At 28.6% G+C, this 17,916-nt stretch overlaps 1 protein-coding gene across 1 annotated transcript in view; it reads right to left on the minus strand.

Annotated features, from left to right (window-relative positions):
- LOC147800976 (uncharacterized) overlaps window positions 1–257 on the minus strand; it is an 864-nt gene extending 607 nt beyond the window's left edge. The window contains exon 1 of the mRNA XM_087155707.1: window positions 1–257. This exon is cut by the window's left edge and continues 607 nt beyond it. Coding sequence (XP_087011833.1) covers window positions 1–257 — 257 coding nt within the window.
- Between the last annotated feature and the right edge of the window lie 17,659 nt (window positions 258–17,916).

The raw sequence follows: 17,916 nt of genomic DNA on the forward strand, positions 1-17,916 counted from the left end.
AATTTAGGAACATCAGTATACATTAATGTCTTTACAAATTCACCAACAATATCTTGTCGATTACAAAGATTGAAAAATTCAGTAAGAGTTGTTTTCGGTGCTGTTAAAGCTTGTTGTAGTGCATTCTGTTCTGTGAAATAAACACGCTGTCCATTTTCAAGATGCACAGCCAAATGTACAACAGCAGGAACCCTTTCATGTATAGGAAATGTAAAAATTCGCCAAATAGCTTCATTACTACTTATGTATCGTCCCATTTGATAAAGTGTTATTTCGTCATTCTTTATTGAAAATGATATTTTAATTAAGTAACAGGACTGAAAAGATTTATTGTACCAAATTTAAGATAAAAAATTTGTAATTTTATTTTTTTGCTTTTTTTAATTTACTGTTTCAAATAAGAAATTTCAAATAAAAACAATTGAAAAAGTTTTATATGAAATCAATTAGCTTCACAAATAAATTTATAGGTTACAGTGGTTGTTAACCAGCGCACGTATAAATTCAATCTAAAATTATAAAAAATACTCACTGCAATTCCGCACTGAATCTACAAAATGTGTAGTTTTTTACATTTTTAAAATGCACACTTCAAAATTCTACAAACACAATAATAACACGAAATTACAGATTCTATTCAACGACTCTTTTTCCTGCTCCCTATTAAATTATATATCTATCAAAACAAACTAAAAAAATATTTATAGAAAAACAAAAGTTTTATGACTTTTATTATTTTTATGCTAGTGAGAACCAAAACAATATGGAAATGAATGAGGGAAAACTGGATCCTACCACGTGATTTCCCGGCCAATAAAAATGTAGCGTTAAACATTTAAAGCTTTCTTGTTGGAAGACGCATAAGAAGTAGAATTTTTTCCCACTCAATAAAAAATTAATTAAAAAAACATTGTGAATCTAAACCATTCTCGAATCCTTCTGAAGATACACAGAAAATTTCATTTAAATCAGTCCAGCCGTTTAGGAGGAGTTCAGTGACATACACACGAACAGACGAAATATATATATAAAGATATATATGTATGTATATATATATATAAATATATATATATATATATATATATATATATATATATATATATATATATATATATATATATATATATATATATATATATATATATATATATATATATATATATATATATATATATATATATATCACAGATAATTTCTATTTTAATTGAAATTTGTAACTTCTATGTCTTTCTATGTGCGTTTAATATATGGAGAAAAATATGACATATTTTGATAGATGCAAACATTGATGCGAATATTCTTTGTATTTATATATAAAAATAAAGAAAGATTTTTCTTTTACTCTGCACAAGATTTTTACTCCCTGATAATAAAATAATTTTTTAGTATTAAGAAACAAAATATCAAATGATATCGCGAATTGTTATAGAACATTAATAACAAAAAAGACCCTATTATCTTTAGTGTAATCTGCTCAAAATGTAATATTAGTATATTTTAAAATTCTTTTGTGCTTACATTTCCTGAAGAATTCTTTTAATGACAAAATAAACTTTATTTTCAATGAAATAAAATGTGTAAATTGATATTTCACTTCTGCCTTAGGAATGAAAGTATTTTTATAGCATAACTAATTTGGGTTTGAAAGAATGTAAATGATGGTTTTGTTTAAGTAAAGAACAATTTTTTGAAACTTTATATTTCTCCTTTTACACATAAAATAACTTTTTACAGCATTTTTTGTTTTATTTTTCCAAATATTTATTTAAAATAAAGTTAACTTTAATTTTTATTAGTTATAGAGCTTGTAAATTAGAACTCCTATTAAAAGAGATTTTCCAAAGCATTTTTTTTCTGTGTCAACTAATTTTAAATTAACTATATTTCAGAGATTAGTAATAGTGTTTTAGTCATGGTTGATAGGATATTTCTTTATTTTTCTTTTCATGAAAATTTTATCTTCATTTTCCTTTTTTATTCCTTTACATGGAAATTTCTAAATTTTTCATTTTATATTTGCTAGGGTATACTAATATTTGCAAATGTATACTAATATAATTAATAACATAATTCTTTCAAATTAAATGCTAGAGAAATATAAAAAACAATATATGGAAATGATTCTAAGAACTGAACTGTTTTTAATTAAATATTATTTGTAAATACCATCAATTGAATGTCATGTTCATATGCTCTATAGAATGTTAAAAGTCATATTTTTTCCAAAAGTAATAGTTTTTACTATACGCGTTTTCTGTGTTATTATTTGCTCTTTTACTCGTTTTCTTAGTTATTATATGCTGATACATACTTTCTAAGTTTCCAGAATTATACTAGTCTCAAAACTGTATATGCCCTACCAATTTATTTTACATTCAGCTTGTATGAAATCTTTTTTAAGGCTATTAATTGCATTTAAGAAAATCTATTTAAACAGATAATAAATATATTAAAATGAAAATTAGATAAATAATGAAATGACTCAAATTTTTGCAAAATTAAATTACGAAGAATTACGCATGCCCCTAATGAAGAACCATTTTAAATTCACAATTTTAATAATCAAACACATATTTAATAATGTATTAAAACAGATATTTATTCTTCAGATGATCTACCACTTTTGTATTACTGGTTACCATTCTTTCTTGTTGTTAAACAAATATGAGCAATTTTTTCCAAAAAATTGCATTAAGGTTATCCATTGGAAATTGGTCAGGACTGTTAGCTGGGCAATTCATAGGTTCACTACTATTTAGTTAGATCCACATTGATAAAAATATCCCGAAATTAATGGTAACTTTACTATTTGTTTAATTGTTGTTTTATCATATTCAACCAAAACCGTCTAAGAACCATACAGAAAGATGGTATTCAAACTGTTAAATGTGAAAAAAATCGTTCATCTGCTATTTTCACTAAATACGGTTGAATGATCAGGTTACAGACCAAATTTTAAAAAAAAAAAGCAAGATGTGAGTTAAATAAACTGTAAATAATGTAAAATGTGCCTTTTCATAGTTAAGCAGAAAACCCAAATTTTTCGAAACCTATGTTACATTTTATTTTATATCCGTCGTTGAACAACAAACCCAAGTTTTGGGTTTGCAACCACGAATGCTCAACTCCATAGCCTTGCAATTTTTTTGAACCAATCCAGAAGACAAGGAAACCCCTGTATCAGAACCCCCAGAGGTATTTGTTTGTTGTGGGAACAGGGAGGACTTTGCGACTCTACAGATTTAGCGTCATCAGTCACCATTTACTACACGGGGAGTCTTCGGTCAGAGGGTATCGAACATATGATCTGTTAGACATGTGCTTAGTGTCCTACCAACCAGCCTATCCCGGCCTACCTATGTTACATTTGAAAATAAAAAAAAGCATGAAAAAATTCAGCTTGATCTATGCGTCTCAAACTGATTAATTTACTCTAGTTAGTTTTGGTCCTCTGCACTCACTTCCAAAGGTAAAGCACGTATCAGTGAAATGTTAAAAACTAAAACAAAAAAAGTACTTTTTTGATTAACAGTAAAAACAGAAAATATGCTTGTTTATTCGTGAAACGAATAATAATATACAGAGATGTAAAGTATATTAAATTTATATAAACTATATGCTTACAGCATATTAGTGTCTATGTTTGAAGTTTGAAAAAAATACAGCCAAGCACCAATAAGATAAGTGAGCATCCCTCATTTTCATACACAGTATGCAGCGTGTGATCATGCTCGTTCGTTACGAGGTGGTTTCCAAATCTGTGAGAGTTTCTGGAAGGGAAAAACGAGTACACATAGTTCAGCCGGGGGGTCATTCTTAAAGATTTTCAATTGAATTAAGATAAGGTGAGTAAGCCGGTCCCACCATATGAGCACTCAACTCACTCTAAAAGTATTTTTCGATGATGGCAGCTATATGCGCGCGTGCGTTATCATTCATTAAAACGAAACTAGAACCAACTGCTAATGAGCACCATTTCCTAATGGGGACTAGGGACAATTTCCTAATGCGAAGGGACCGAGAGTGTGCGGTATTGGTCCTCGTTAATCTGTTCCACCGTAAACTGCTAGACTTCACTCGCATGTCGTAGGGCTACTGAAGTGGGGGCATCCCCTCTGCAGAGGAGGAAAATTGTGATGGCGTGTCTTCAGATCATCCTTTGGGATGTTTCCCAGACCGTCACCAATAGCCCATTGCAGCTGTAGTGCGACGAAAATAAACTACTACTACTATTACTCTTCTACCTTTCTTTCTCTTTTCGAAGTGAGTGCAGTTAATTTCATCTAATTAGTTAAAATGAATACTAATACTACGTCCATTTTCGTAAATAGCTAAGCTCGTTTTCTAATGCGAACATTTTGAGCTATGTGTTGTTTTCCAATGCACAGTTTTTTAAATTTAGACTTAGCATTAAAAGCAATTAAAGAGAAACATTCAAGAGCAACCTGCTACGATAAAGAAGGTGAAAAGCAGTTAGAAATAAAATTCAGTTTCGTTCTTATCTAATGTGACTTAAAATGTAAATAATCTATGTAAATGTTCCTTATTTTGATTTTATATGTTAAATATTTTCAAAGGGATACTCTCACCGTTCAAGCATCTACTTACTGCCCTATTTTAATCTGATTCTACTGCAATCTTTTATGTTTGTTTAAAATGTGTTTTATGGTTTTTATATTTCTTCCACTTTAGAAACGTGACTAGAATAAGGACCCAAAACCTCATTAATCTTCATAATTTGGTATAATGGCTGCCGCATTGGATGAAAAATTCAATAAAAAAAATTTTACGCCGTATTCATGAAGGCAACATCCACGATCCGAAAGCAACGATGATTAACATGGGAAGCATGCCTTATTTGACTAAATTTTTCTCCAATGCATCTTCACAAGCTCCCATCTTTCTACACGTGATAAAAAACAAAGTTGCGGAAAAAAATTGAAATTTTTTTGTTTTGTTTTGATAGTGCTTTCGCTGATAAGGCTGTTTTTTTTTTCTAGAATTTTTTTTTTCTTCAAAGGAATAACTTTTCGGGATTGGTTGCTTTTTTTTAACATTTAGAGCAAAATAGAATATTTTATGCAAGTAAGCATAATGTGAATTTAGGCGAAATTATATTTGTATTTGATGTTACTTTTTTCTATAGAAGTAAAAAATGTGTAATTAAGCTTTATTAGTGCGAGATGCTTGCTAAAATAATTGAAATATTAAAAAAAAATCTGATTATTCTGTCTTAAGTCAAGAAGTAGTAGGTATTTTTGTAGTGTAAATGCTATAATTAGTTTTTACAACTCCTTTCGTATTTAGTTTCAGAAAAAGCCAACTTCCTTTTATATTCATTACTAATCATTTTTAGTATTTTTTCACTAGTTTCTGGAATAAAAAATCTCGCATTTCCGCTTTTTTAATCTTTTTTCTAAACTATTTATAAATTAAAAACTTTTTATTTCTTGGAAAATTTTTCTAAGCTCATAAGAAAAATAATTGCTAACAAAAATAAATAAAACGTCCTTAAAATGCCTTGTTGAAAGTTAAAAGAAATGTTTTAGTATGTGAAAAAATAAATTTTTACCAAAAAACGATTTTCATAAGAATTAATCAAATTTAATTTATAATAAAATCAACGAACATCAAATATTTTATTTTGCTTAAGATTTATAATTTTCTAGCTTTTAAGTCGATCATTTTTATCATTTTCAAATATATCAAAATCCATTTACCTATAATATCTGGATAACAATACAATATGCTTTTTTCCTGTGAATTTAAAAAAAATATATATTAATTTAGCTTTGATAGGTAACTTTTCATATGACACCATAACAATAAAAAATTACATTAGAATAATTTTCAAATTATTGTGATTACCTTAATGCAATTTTGCATCCCCGAGTAACTATTATTTAATAACTACTCATTAATTATGCATTCTCTAAGCATCTTCTCTGTCAAGTTTTTATCTAGCTTCCCAGTAGAAGGTGAACTAACGTATTACAATAAAACAATAGCAAATTGCTAAGCCAAGAACTATAGTCAGTAGCCGGCCCTTAATGCTGGAATAAGGATTAGGGAGATTTATCATATCCAAAAATATCAAAATCTATTCATCTATATTACCAGGATAACAACAAGAAACGCTTTTTTTTTTTGCTTTTCTATGGAATTTCAAAAAAAAAGTTTATTTTGACTTTGATTGGAAAATTTTAATTTGATAGCCAAACAAATCAAAAATCATATTGGAAAAAATAATTATGATTACTTTAATGAAGTTATGTATCACCGAGTGATCATTACTTCTTATCTACTCATTAAATGTGTAGTCAATATACAACGTAGAGCCTTTACAGAGCCACCCTGATAATAGCATGTAGGACCACCTTTAGCCCTCAAAACTGCTAACATCCGCCGTGACATTGATTCCACAAGGTGCTGATAGGTAGTCTGAGGTTTCTGGTACCAAGCGCTCACCAACTGATCCCGCAATTACCTCACATTGAGAGGGGGTAGCGTGGCAGCACGAATTTGGTTTTAAAAGTAATTAAATCCACAAATGCTCTATTGGATTAAGGTCGGGTGAATTTGGGGGCCAAGACATGACTTGAAAGTCACTGGAATGTTCCTCGAACCAGTCCGTAACGATTCGACCCTTATGACATGGTGCATTATCCTGCTGATAAACGCCATCCCCCGCAGGAAAAACTGTTGCCATGAATGGGTGAACCTGGTCTGAAACTATGTTCTAGTAGCTTACAGACGTCAGGGATTGCTCTATGAGGATTGTGGGTCCTAATGTGCCCGATGAAAGCATTGTTCCTGGGCGAGAAACCACGAAAACCTAAGCGAGCCCATTGTTATAGATGGAGGGTGGTCAAAATGTAATGACTCTTCGGTGTATATATCACTTCTTTCAAGCTTTTTATGTAGCATCCCATTAGAAAATTTAGTTACGTACTAACATAAGCCACTTTAACATTGCCAAACCAAGAATTAAGTCAATAAAGGATTCTTAAACTGGAATAAGGTTATAGGGTGATCTAGCGTGCAACGTAAAGATTCATAAGTAATGAGGAAAAAATTGCATGAAAAATGTTTTTCAGAAAATTTAGTTTATTTTTGACTAAATTTATTGGCTGTTTAAAAACATCTAATTACACAATATCCAAAACTATTATTTTATCTTAAATGAATGAAAAATCATTTTTGAAAAGTTTCAGAGAAATAAATGAAACAATATAAAAATAAATTATTCTGAAAATCAGGTGCTTATATGTTTTAGAGAGTAAATTTAAATTTCAATAGATTTTTCTTTCCTTTTTAGCTTATTTATCTGTGGCAAATATTAAAAAAAAAAATTATATATTTGCTTTGTTTCTTAAATTATATTGCGCTCTATGGTTAACCATATTATTTTTTTTGTAATGTCACAGACTTTAATCATATTCGTATATGATAATGTTACATTTAGAGAATAATTAAAAAGATTATAGGTTTGGTGCCCGAAATTTAAATTATTTTCTGAATTTTAATTAATATAATTTGCTTATAATTACGTACATTTACGAGACAGATTAAAAAAAACTTATGATCTTATAATATGCTATTAGCATCTTCATAACCTGATACTATTAATCGTTTTGCAGTGACGTTACTAATAAATAATAATGTTTTTTTTTTAAAAAATTGCAGCAGAATTTTTTTTCTAATATTAAATCACATAAAGGTAAACTGTAATAAAGCTATTTATAATGACAGAAATTTTAAATATCCCGCATTGAAATACAAATAGAAGTTGAAATACTAGAAATAGAAATTAAAATGTTACAAATAGATATAAACATACTAGAAATAGCTATAAACATATTGGAAATAGATATAAAAATATTAGAAATAGGTAGAAATTAAACTATCAGAAACAGAAGTTACATCATTAGAAAAAGAAATTAAAATCTAAGAAGTAGAAATGAAAATCATAATAGAAAATGAAAATTTTATAAATATAAATTAAAGTATTATAAATCGAAATCAAAATATTAGAAAAAGAAATTGAAACATAAGAACGCATTAGAAATGGAAATTTAATTTAAAAAACAAAAATTAGTTTTTTTTTAGTTTTTAATTGAAAATTTTTATTGTTAAAAATCCAAGAGACATGTATATGGATTTTTATACAATCATGATCTTTCATTCACTTAATATTTCAACAATACATAGTTAAAGCAATACGCCAACTAATGTTTTGTATGGTTTGTAAAATTTAATTAAAAACTGGAGTTGTTAAGTAAACCTTACTGTTACCTATTAGTTAAGAAGACCTTCAAGGCGAATGTTTTATAATATTGAGAAATTTCATTTTTTAAACTAACTAAATGAAAGAAATGAGTTTTCGAATTCTTATGTAATAATGCAGATTTGTATATTTCAAGTACTTCAATAATGCATATTTGTAACAAGGAGTTATCAATTAATTTTTCAGACAGTTTGTAAGATCTAATTACAAACTACATTTGATATCATGCAATTTCCAAATTTTATTTCCTAGTACAATTTGAATAGAGTTTTAATTTAGTGTCGATGTTATGTCATCTAACAGTAAATTAAAAGGCCTTTATCTTTCCTCCCATATTTTCTATAAAATTTTTTGTACTTAATGATATCAGTTTCGAAAAAATTGAAATCATTGAATTAAATATTTTACTTAGTTATTTACATAAAATTTTAAGGAAAACTTTTTACTATTTATAGAGATATAAAGTAGCACACATACGGAAATTGTGCTATTTAACTAAAAACAGAGATAATAAATAGTTTTTATTTTCTAACAGATATTTATAATCAAATCAATTTAAAGTTAATTTATTAATTAATTATTTTATCACGTTATATTTAAAATTTTTAACACTGTATTACATATTGTCTTATTTAAGTATATGAATACGATTGCCAGGCTCGCTGAAATATATTTTAATATTTTAGTAATAATTTTTATTTAATATGATTATAATTTTTATTAATAATTTTAGTTTTAATTACTGTTCAAAATAATTTTTTAAAAAAATAAAGATTTTTTTTTGCCTTTTGTGTAAGTTTTTAAAAGGATGTCCGAAAATTATTTAAGCTAAAAATTGAAGGTATATATAATTTCGATTAAAATTTCGCTGGTATTATAAATAAATTATTTCTACGAAGTAAAACAATGTTTTTGTTTAAATGTTATGAGATCAGTGATACTTTCATGAAAGAGGTCATTTTTAAAAAAGGTCATTTTTAATAAAGGTCATTTTTAATAAAAGGTCATTTTTAATAAAATAAGCCAGTTTCTATACCGGGGAAAAAGTAAGATCAAAACTACTACAACATGGTAAATTTTGCCGTGTTTCTGGCTCTATAGGATTAAATATTATCTTATAATACTGCCGTGGAACTGAAAATTGAACGTTAGCTACATAAAATTTGAAATTAAGATTTTCTTATATTTGGCAGTTTTGTATGAGAAGCTATATTGTAAAAAAAAGTTTTTTTTAAATTATTTTTGTTTTATCATTTTTTTTAAAATTCTATTTTTGTGTTCATGGCATTAACAATGAAAAGAAAATAGTTGTCAAACACTTTTTCTCGGAATCAATCGTGAAGCACTTTCGTCGTTTTTTCAACTGTAAACTAGAATACATACGTAATAAAATTTGGTAAATATGCAAAAAATTTATAATTTTATCATAATACTTTAGGAAAAGGCATAAAAATTATTTATTCGGTTATATTTACTTTTCAGTTTTGTTTTTTATACTAAATGTATGATATTACTTCCATTTTATCATTATTAAATCAACAGAAAAATAACCAAACGAATGCATGAATAGCACATCTTTTGATTTTATGAACCAAACTATATAAAAAGACAGAAATGTCCTTATCTTACAATATGGTAATTTTAACAGATATCTTTTCTCGGTGTAATGTTAGAAATTGCATGTAGCCCGAATTAAAAGACATAATTAGAAATACTAATATAAGTTAAAATATTAGAAATTGAAATTAAAATAATTAAAATATAAATTTAAATATTAGAAATAAAAATTAAATTTCACAAATCAAAAATTAAAATTTTCTTTACGTTTTTAACAGTAAACTAATACTTTATAATTATTTCTTTTAATCAGAAAAGTAATTACAATACGTTTTGATAATTTTTCCATGATTTTTTTTTCCGTTCAAGTAGTTGCATACGGACGCAATTATGTGAAAAGCTTAAATGTTTTATAAGTTGGAGATGATTCCTTATATAGACCTCTAAAATTTGCTTTCTATTCCTAGCTTTAGATATTAATTTGAATTGACTGAAAGGGAAAAGGTCAAAATGGGTGATACATAAACATTGCTTTCCAGACAAGTGAGGTGATGTGTTTAAATGCATTGTTAGCCTTAAATAAAATTATATTAAATCCAAGTCAATAAATTAATAATGTAAAAACTAATTACAACAATTTTAAATAAAAACAGTAAATCTTTTAACTAACTTCTATTTACTCATTTAATATTAGTCTCAAGACGGAAGTTTTTTTTTCTATGTATATTTTTTATGCATTTTTTCTTATGTATCCTTCCTGAAAAAAACAAATAAAAGCACATTTATTTTGATAGGAATGGTAGTTTAGAAGCTAAAAGGGTTATTATGCATAAAAAGTAAAATTGTGTCTGATATTTCTATCTAGACTAATGAGATAAAGTTTCTTATGCATATTTTTACGATAATTTGATTAAAATAAAACAGAATCTTTAGGATAAATGGTTAAAAAGGTATAAAAGTTTTAAATGTGTATTAAAAACTTTTTCTGATTCATAACTATCTAAGTGTTTAATATTTACACATTTTAGGCATTGTTTCATGCGTATTTTTACACTGAGAAATCAGAATTGCGTCGATAGAACTATGAATTTTGCTTAATCAGAAAGAAATAGTTCTCTGCACTTTGATTCGATATAAATTTATGAATTTCAATAAAAAAAATAGAAATATATTCAATACATCCCGAAAAACACATCAACATTTTAGATAGCAATGTCAATCAAGTGAGTAGATGAAATTCAAAAATTCAATATAAATTAAAATCCTTTTCTTCTTCTGTGGCACGGCAGCACTGGGTGTGCCCAAGCTTTCTTCAGAAATCTTTTCCTGGCGTCTCTCCATTTGGAAACTGTCCTCCACTTTTTGGTTTTCAAAATGTCCACGTTATTTCGGTGACCTTCAATCTACCGATGACTTGGTCAGGCTTTTTTTCGAAGTCCTACAGGTTTGGTTACAGATAGTTTTCAATCTTCCTGTCATAATAAGCACGGACTATGAAGCAAGTTAATTTTTTAGACCAAAAACTATCTTTTTATATGGAAAACATACTATTTAATCTTAGAATCCAGCTCCATTTACAATGTGGTAATGCCTCACATTGTCTTCTAAAAGTGGCACCGTTGTGAACCTGTAATTTAACTATTACAAATTGAGAAGAGGAAGTGCTGCTCTCGAACGCTATCCAATGCACTTCCAGAAATAAAACTCTGCTCTCACTCTTGACAATTTAGGCATACTTGCGTTTTTTTTTTCGTTAGTTTTGAGAATCATTTCGTCTAAAAATCACGTGACTTGTGAGGAAACGCGATTTCTCAAATACATTACGGAAATGTTTCCTCATCTCGAAACCTTAGCGTAGAGCATTGTGTGAGATTGCTAACCAGAATGAAGATTAGACGATCGAAAAGAAAGTGGCAAAATGGACTGTTTTTACTGTATGGTGATCAAGGTCAAGGTCTCGTACCAAAAAGACCCCTGGTTCGAATCCCGCTTCGACCTCGGGTGTAATTTTTCTCTCTGTGCAATCTGTTCTTTTTGGGGTGACATTGATTCACCCATATGGTGCTAAAGATAAAGTGATTTTTGAAAAAGTTAGTACATTAGACATTACATGTTTGTTTTGGTTTTTTTTTTTTTTGGAAAAAAAAATGTAATGAGAAAATATTTCTTTAACTTTGACGAAATTCGCTTTTTCGCAGGAGTGACGATCGTTATTTCGGTAATTTGACGAAATTTTTATTCAAATAATTTAACAAGAAGCAGTTTTGTCAAAAGTGATGTAAGTTTCGTGATATTTGAGTATAAATTTTTTTACCATATAGTTTTCAGTTGTCTTCCATTATTTTCCGAGCTATTATTTTAAGATTTTACATTTTAGGTACCCAATTATTTTTATAAATAAATATATTACTATCAAATTGTTAGTTTCATTATTTATTTTGACTGTTTTTAGTATGACTGTATATATCATGACTAAACTTAACTGTTTTTATTATTTAATTAAAAAAATTGTTGTTGAGTTCTATGGAGTAAAACATAGTACAAATAATGCAATAAAATTTTAGCAAGATTAAAATACTAATTGAAATCCTTAAATCTGATTGAGGTGTGCTGTATTTTTTTGATAAAAAAATCAATTAATAAAACGTTAACACCATTTTCGTCACTCTTATTATAGCATTATTTTTCTCTAAATCGCACTTTCAGCCCTTTTCATTTCATTGTTTTCGTGATTTTCGACACATTTTGGTTGTTGAACATTTTCATTAATTCGAAATGGAAAAGAAGTTTCGATTCTAATTCTTTGTCCCCATTTTTATTCAACTTTTCTTTGGAGAGAAGTTAGTGCTTTTTTCCCCTTTTAACGCAGGTCTTCTTTAAATTCTTAGGGTTTTATTTTTTTGTTTCTTTCCTCATTTTACCCTTTCTTTCAATCTGCAATTTTCTCTCTACGATAGACTATTTAAGGGCAGAGTGCATTCCGTTCAGATAGATTTTTCGTCCTATCCTTTTGGATTCATTATTCCTCTCAAATTCTTTTTTCAACCCCACCTCGGTTTTCTAACACCGTTTCCCTCCCAACCCTATCTAACAGAATTCCGTTCTATTACATTTAGTTCGCGATTTTCGCGTCGGTAAACTCGTATTTTATTGCTCTGAAGTGATTGTTTCAGGCTTCGAAACCTCGCGCATGATGATGAACTTTTTCCACAAAACGTTTCCAGGAAATCAGTTTGGCGATTCCCCAACCGCCTTTTTCCCTACTTCCACTTTATTTTTCCCTACTTTCCCTTATAAGACGCGGTTTTTCGTCCGTATAATTTTAGAACAGTTTGAGAACATTTGCCAAAGGGAATTGGTATGGTCTCTTCCTGATTTGTGGGGAATTCTCCTCGCCTCAATTCGTTATATTAGGGATTTTGACGAGAAGACAAATTCATCTCACACATATTAAGCAAAGTTAGGATGGCACCACCTCATCCAATAATTCCATGATTAGGGAAATTCGATGACCTGTTCGTGTACTTAAATAATTGCACTCTTGAAATAATCAATGTTTGTCTGCCTTCAAATCTACTCAATAGCCACTTTAGCGTCGCTATTCCGGAGAATGATGCCAAAGCTAATCATTTTAAGTGGAGTCTGATGATTAGAAGTTCAACACCATCAAGTTTACAAACCAATTCTTAGTTAAACGGGATTTCCAAAAGTTCTTCAGTTTAAAAAGTTTGGTTTTGATTTCTTTTATAATGACTTTATGGGAAAACTTTAGCCGTATCACGAGGAAATTAGTTTAAATTGGGCCAATACATAAAATTTTATTTCCATCAATCAGGAAAATTTGAAGGGTGCAGAAACAAGATGAACGTAAAAGGAGTTCATATAATTTGAATACGTCTTGATAACTGTCAACAATCACTGCAATATTTTTAATGATTATCGAAAATTATATTTTCCAATTTATTAACAAACGTAAACAAACGTTACCTGTTCCGCTGTTTTATGTGTAAGTTTAACAAAAAAACCTGTTAAATATAAAAACTATTTCTCAAAAATGTCAAGTACTATGTAAAATTTTAGCTTACTTAATAAATATTCAAAAGTTTAACCTATACAAGAAATATAAGAATTGCAGAAAAAAGAATATATATATTATAATATTATTTATAATAAATTAATGGCAAAATAAGGAACTGCTTAAACTTATACGTGGTAGCGACTAACACAAACAATAAATTATAACGATAAAATATACGTTGTAATCTTATAAAAATAAACATTAAATATAAATAATTAAATGAGCAGAAAGCCATTTAATTGTGATTTAGGAAAAAAACTTTTTATTGCTTAATTTAAATTTCGTTAGATATTGTAAATAGATTTTATTTTAAGAAAAACAAATAATATCATTCACCAAATAATTTCAAAATATTTATTTCATAATAACATATTAGCTAATTAATGCCCAAATGGCAATTCATTGTAACATTTTCATTATATTTAAAAAAAATATGAAATTCAGTACATTGTTGATAATAAATGCATGAATTAGAAATTCCAAATAAAAATATTTTTTCTGTTTTACTAAATTTAAATTTCGAAGTTTGAGTATTACTGCACCATTGTTTACATTTTATTTTTAAAAAAGAAAAATCAATGAAATTTACGACGTATAATAATCATGAAAATAAACATTTTATTTTTAAAATGAAAAATAAATGAACGTTAAAACCTCAAAATGGAAATTTAGCTTGAGCTATTCGTTAAAGGATGAAAAGTGGAAATTATTCAAAGAATTTTGCATAAAATCGATTGTTCCTTTACATTTCTAAACACTAAGTTAAATAGATATTACATGAAACTTAATTAAGACTTTTGTGAGGGTGAAGTAAAATTAATTAAAAATTTTGCAAGCTTTTTGCTTTACTTCAACCAATTACGTTGTTTAGTTACAAGTTTGAATAACATTAAAGGGACTAATCCTAGCATTTTAAGACGCGAAAGAATTGAGTTAAGAATAATATTTTTATTTTGAATAAATTAAAGCAAAATGGGAATTGAAACTAAAGGTATTTTGCGAGGATATAATTCTATCGTTTTAAGTTGTACAGTTAAACAGGATTTGCAAAAAACTAATGAGTGAGAAAATAATTTAACATGTGACAACACATTAATCAGAGTTTTCAAATATTTCTTAAAGTTTATCAAGTTCTAATAGTGGAAATTTTTCATCCTTCTCTGAAGAGATTTACTTTAGATCTTCCTTAAATCCTTATAATTAGATCATTCTGTAGACTGTGTATGCATGGAGTAACGCAAGAATAAAATTTGCATCTAGATTTAAACAATTAACAACCTTAATCTGAGTCCGAAGAATCTCAAACCTCACATCTTTAACAGACTAAAACTGCTTCTAACCAATTTTCCTTTTCAAAAGTCTGAAGTTACGTTATTCAAGTTGATAATGCAATATATTGTTTATTAATACATAAATATCCTTTGCTTAGTACAATGCGTGCCATATTACACCGATAAAAATGTATGATCAAATTTATCAGAATTTGGTAAAATTAACCGTGCTTCTGGGTTCTATGGAAAAAGCTCTGTAATTTATATCGAAGCCCTTTGGAAATGATTTTGGTAATATTGTCTAATATAGTTTCATGGTCTGTGTTAAAATTTAATAATTGCATTATGATACCATAGAGCACTGCATTAAAACCATATGTTTGGTACAATTTATTTTTCAGTTTTGTATTTTTTACTAAATGTGTAGTGACTGTACTTGTGAAAACCAGAATATCTGGAAAACCTTCAGCTTATGAAAGAAAAAATTACCAAATCAATGGTAATTTCAAATACCATTTAATACCATAAGGGTTTAAATACCGTAAAGCCACAATACCTCCGAGGGAGATTGATCGTTCTCTGGTTCAGGTCAAAATTACGATCTGTGGATGAATGAATGGATACATGAATAGGTTCACCCTACAAACGGATGTGAAGTATTGGTGTGGCAGGAGTTGAATTCTAAGCCATAGATGGCGCCACTGGTAAACAAGAACATCGCACGACTTCTGGCTTAGTGGCCGATAACTACAACAAATACCATATATTTTGAAATTTTTGTTTTATTAACCAGTATTATGTTGAAGAAATGTCATTTTTACACATTGCGGTAATTTTAACAGAATATTTTTCTCCATCTAGGATCGATAAAACTGATGATTTATTAAGGTTAAACATCATTGTCTGGTATGCACTTGAACAGTATTACCACCATAATTTTTTTTTTTCATTTTTGATGCGCAAGAGTCATTACCCTGTATATACTTACCCAGTATCTCTTTCCTTAGAGCTTTTTAAGGTCAAAGGCTATTGCTCTAATAATAGCGTTTATTGTAGAAAGTTAGAGTGGTTTTTGTAAAGTGTCAAGGCTCTTCTTAATTCTAGCTCTAATGTTAACCCTCCGCGTTCGGCTCAGTTTTTATACTTTTCGGTCCTGATGATTTTTAAGTTACTTTTAGTCTAATATTTTTCATTTTAAGTAATTTTTTCACCACTAAATATCAAAAATTATAAATATGATATAAAATGCAACGTTAAAGTATCAATCTACTGGTTACTATATTAAAAAGTAGGCGTTGCTATCTTCCTTCAATGAATTTTTCTATATAATTTGCGAAATTCCCGAAGCCTCTAGTGCCACCTAGTAGCGAAAATAAGCATCAGAGGATGGTTTTGGATGATGGTCTTACACGGGGAAATGGCGGGATTCGTATTGAAATCAGGGGAAAAATTTCTTCGCCCGTGATTTTCACGTGACCGTTGTGGGGGACGAAACAGATACCCCGTTCAAATCGCGGGAGCCGTACGCCGAGGGTTAATTAAGATCCAATGCGAAAAGAACCCATCAACATTCAATTTGCCTAAGAGGTAAGAAATAAGGTTAGCATCGCGGGTAACGTTGGGGAACGCTTTGCAAAATCTCTCTATAGACTATGGGATTCAACCAACTGGGAAGGGTTAAACTAAAATTTAGAGCAGTTAATCCCTACTTCAACTGGTTAATCCGAAGCTCAACTTTCAGCCTTTCCTAAACCATAATAAAGTCACAAAATTCAGGAAAATGATAGCAATAAATTTTTTATTGTTGACGAAATCCTTTAAGCCTGAAATAAACAAAGAGTTAGTTCTAAAAAAAATAAATTATATTGCATATTTTAGCTATTCTAATAAACAAGCTCGGAAAATGCTGCCTCTATTTGGTGATCCATAATTTTTGATTGGTGATCCATCATTGGAATATATCTTTAGCTTTTTAATTATGATCTGACATTTTTTAATTGTCCAATAGTTATGTAAAAGGAAATCAGTCTGAGAATTAAACACAAGTGTATTTTTTATTTACTATTTTGGCCAGTGCTTTCAATAATAATCGGAGAAAAATCCTGTTTTCCTTATCTTTGCATTTTTGCATATTTCTCAGATTTCAGATTGCGAGTTTTGCAATAATATCGTGTTGTTTAAAAGGATAGAAATTCAAATAATTACGTAACAATCCATAAGAACATTTGCAGAATTGCGTTCAAAAACCATATGAATTTACGATGAAATCGAAGCAAAATCGAAATAAAGTGATCGATAATCGAAGATGCATGTTATTTTGATTTAAAAATATCCGGATTTTTAAAATTGTTTTGAAATTCATGGGTATCACTTCCGAAAAAATATCAAAAAAAGTAAATACCTGACGAATTTGGCTGAAAACAAACGTGTCCTCGTCAAAACTTAAAATGCGTTAAAATGCGTGATTCAAATTTTCCTTGCGTAACAGTATCTAAATTGATGTAGCTGTATTTCAAGAAATTGTGGAGAAATCTTTAACGGTAATTTCTGAAAAACCGCAAAACGAAAGTGATCGAAACGATAGGTGATTACTCATCCGTGCGATTCATGAATCGCAATAGTTTCGCTTTGAAAATCTAAGGATTTTAAAATAGCTTTGAAATCCTCGTCTATAAATGACAAAACGGTATTTTCAAACACAATATGAATTCACGGCGAAATCG

This window comes from Parasteatoda tepidariorum, chromosome 12, assembly GCF_982258835.1.
Source record: "Parasteatoda tepidariorum strain Cologne lab strain chromosome 12, Ptep-v5.0, whole genome shotgun sequence".
NCBI classification, from domain to species: Eukaryota; Metazoa; Arthropoda; class Arachnida; order Araneae; family Theridiidae; genus Parasteatoda; species Parasteatoda tepidariorum.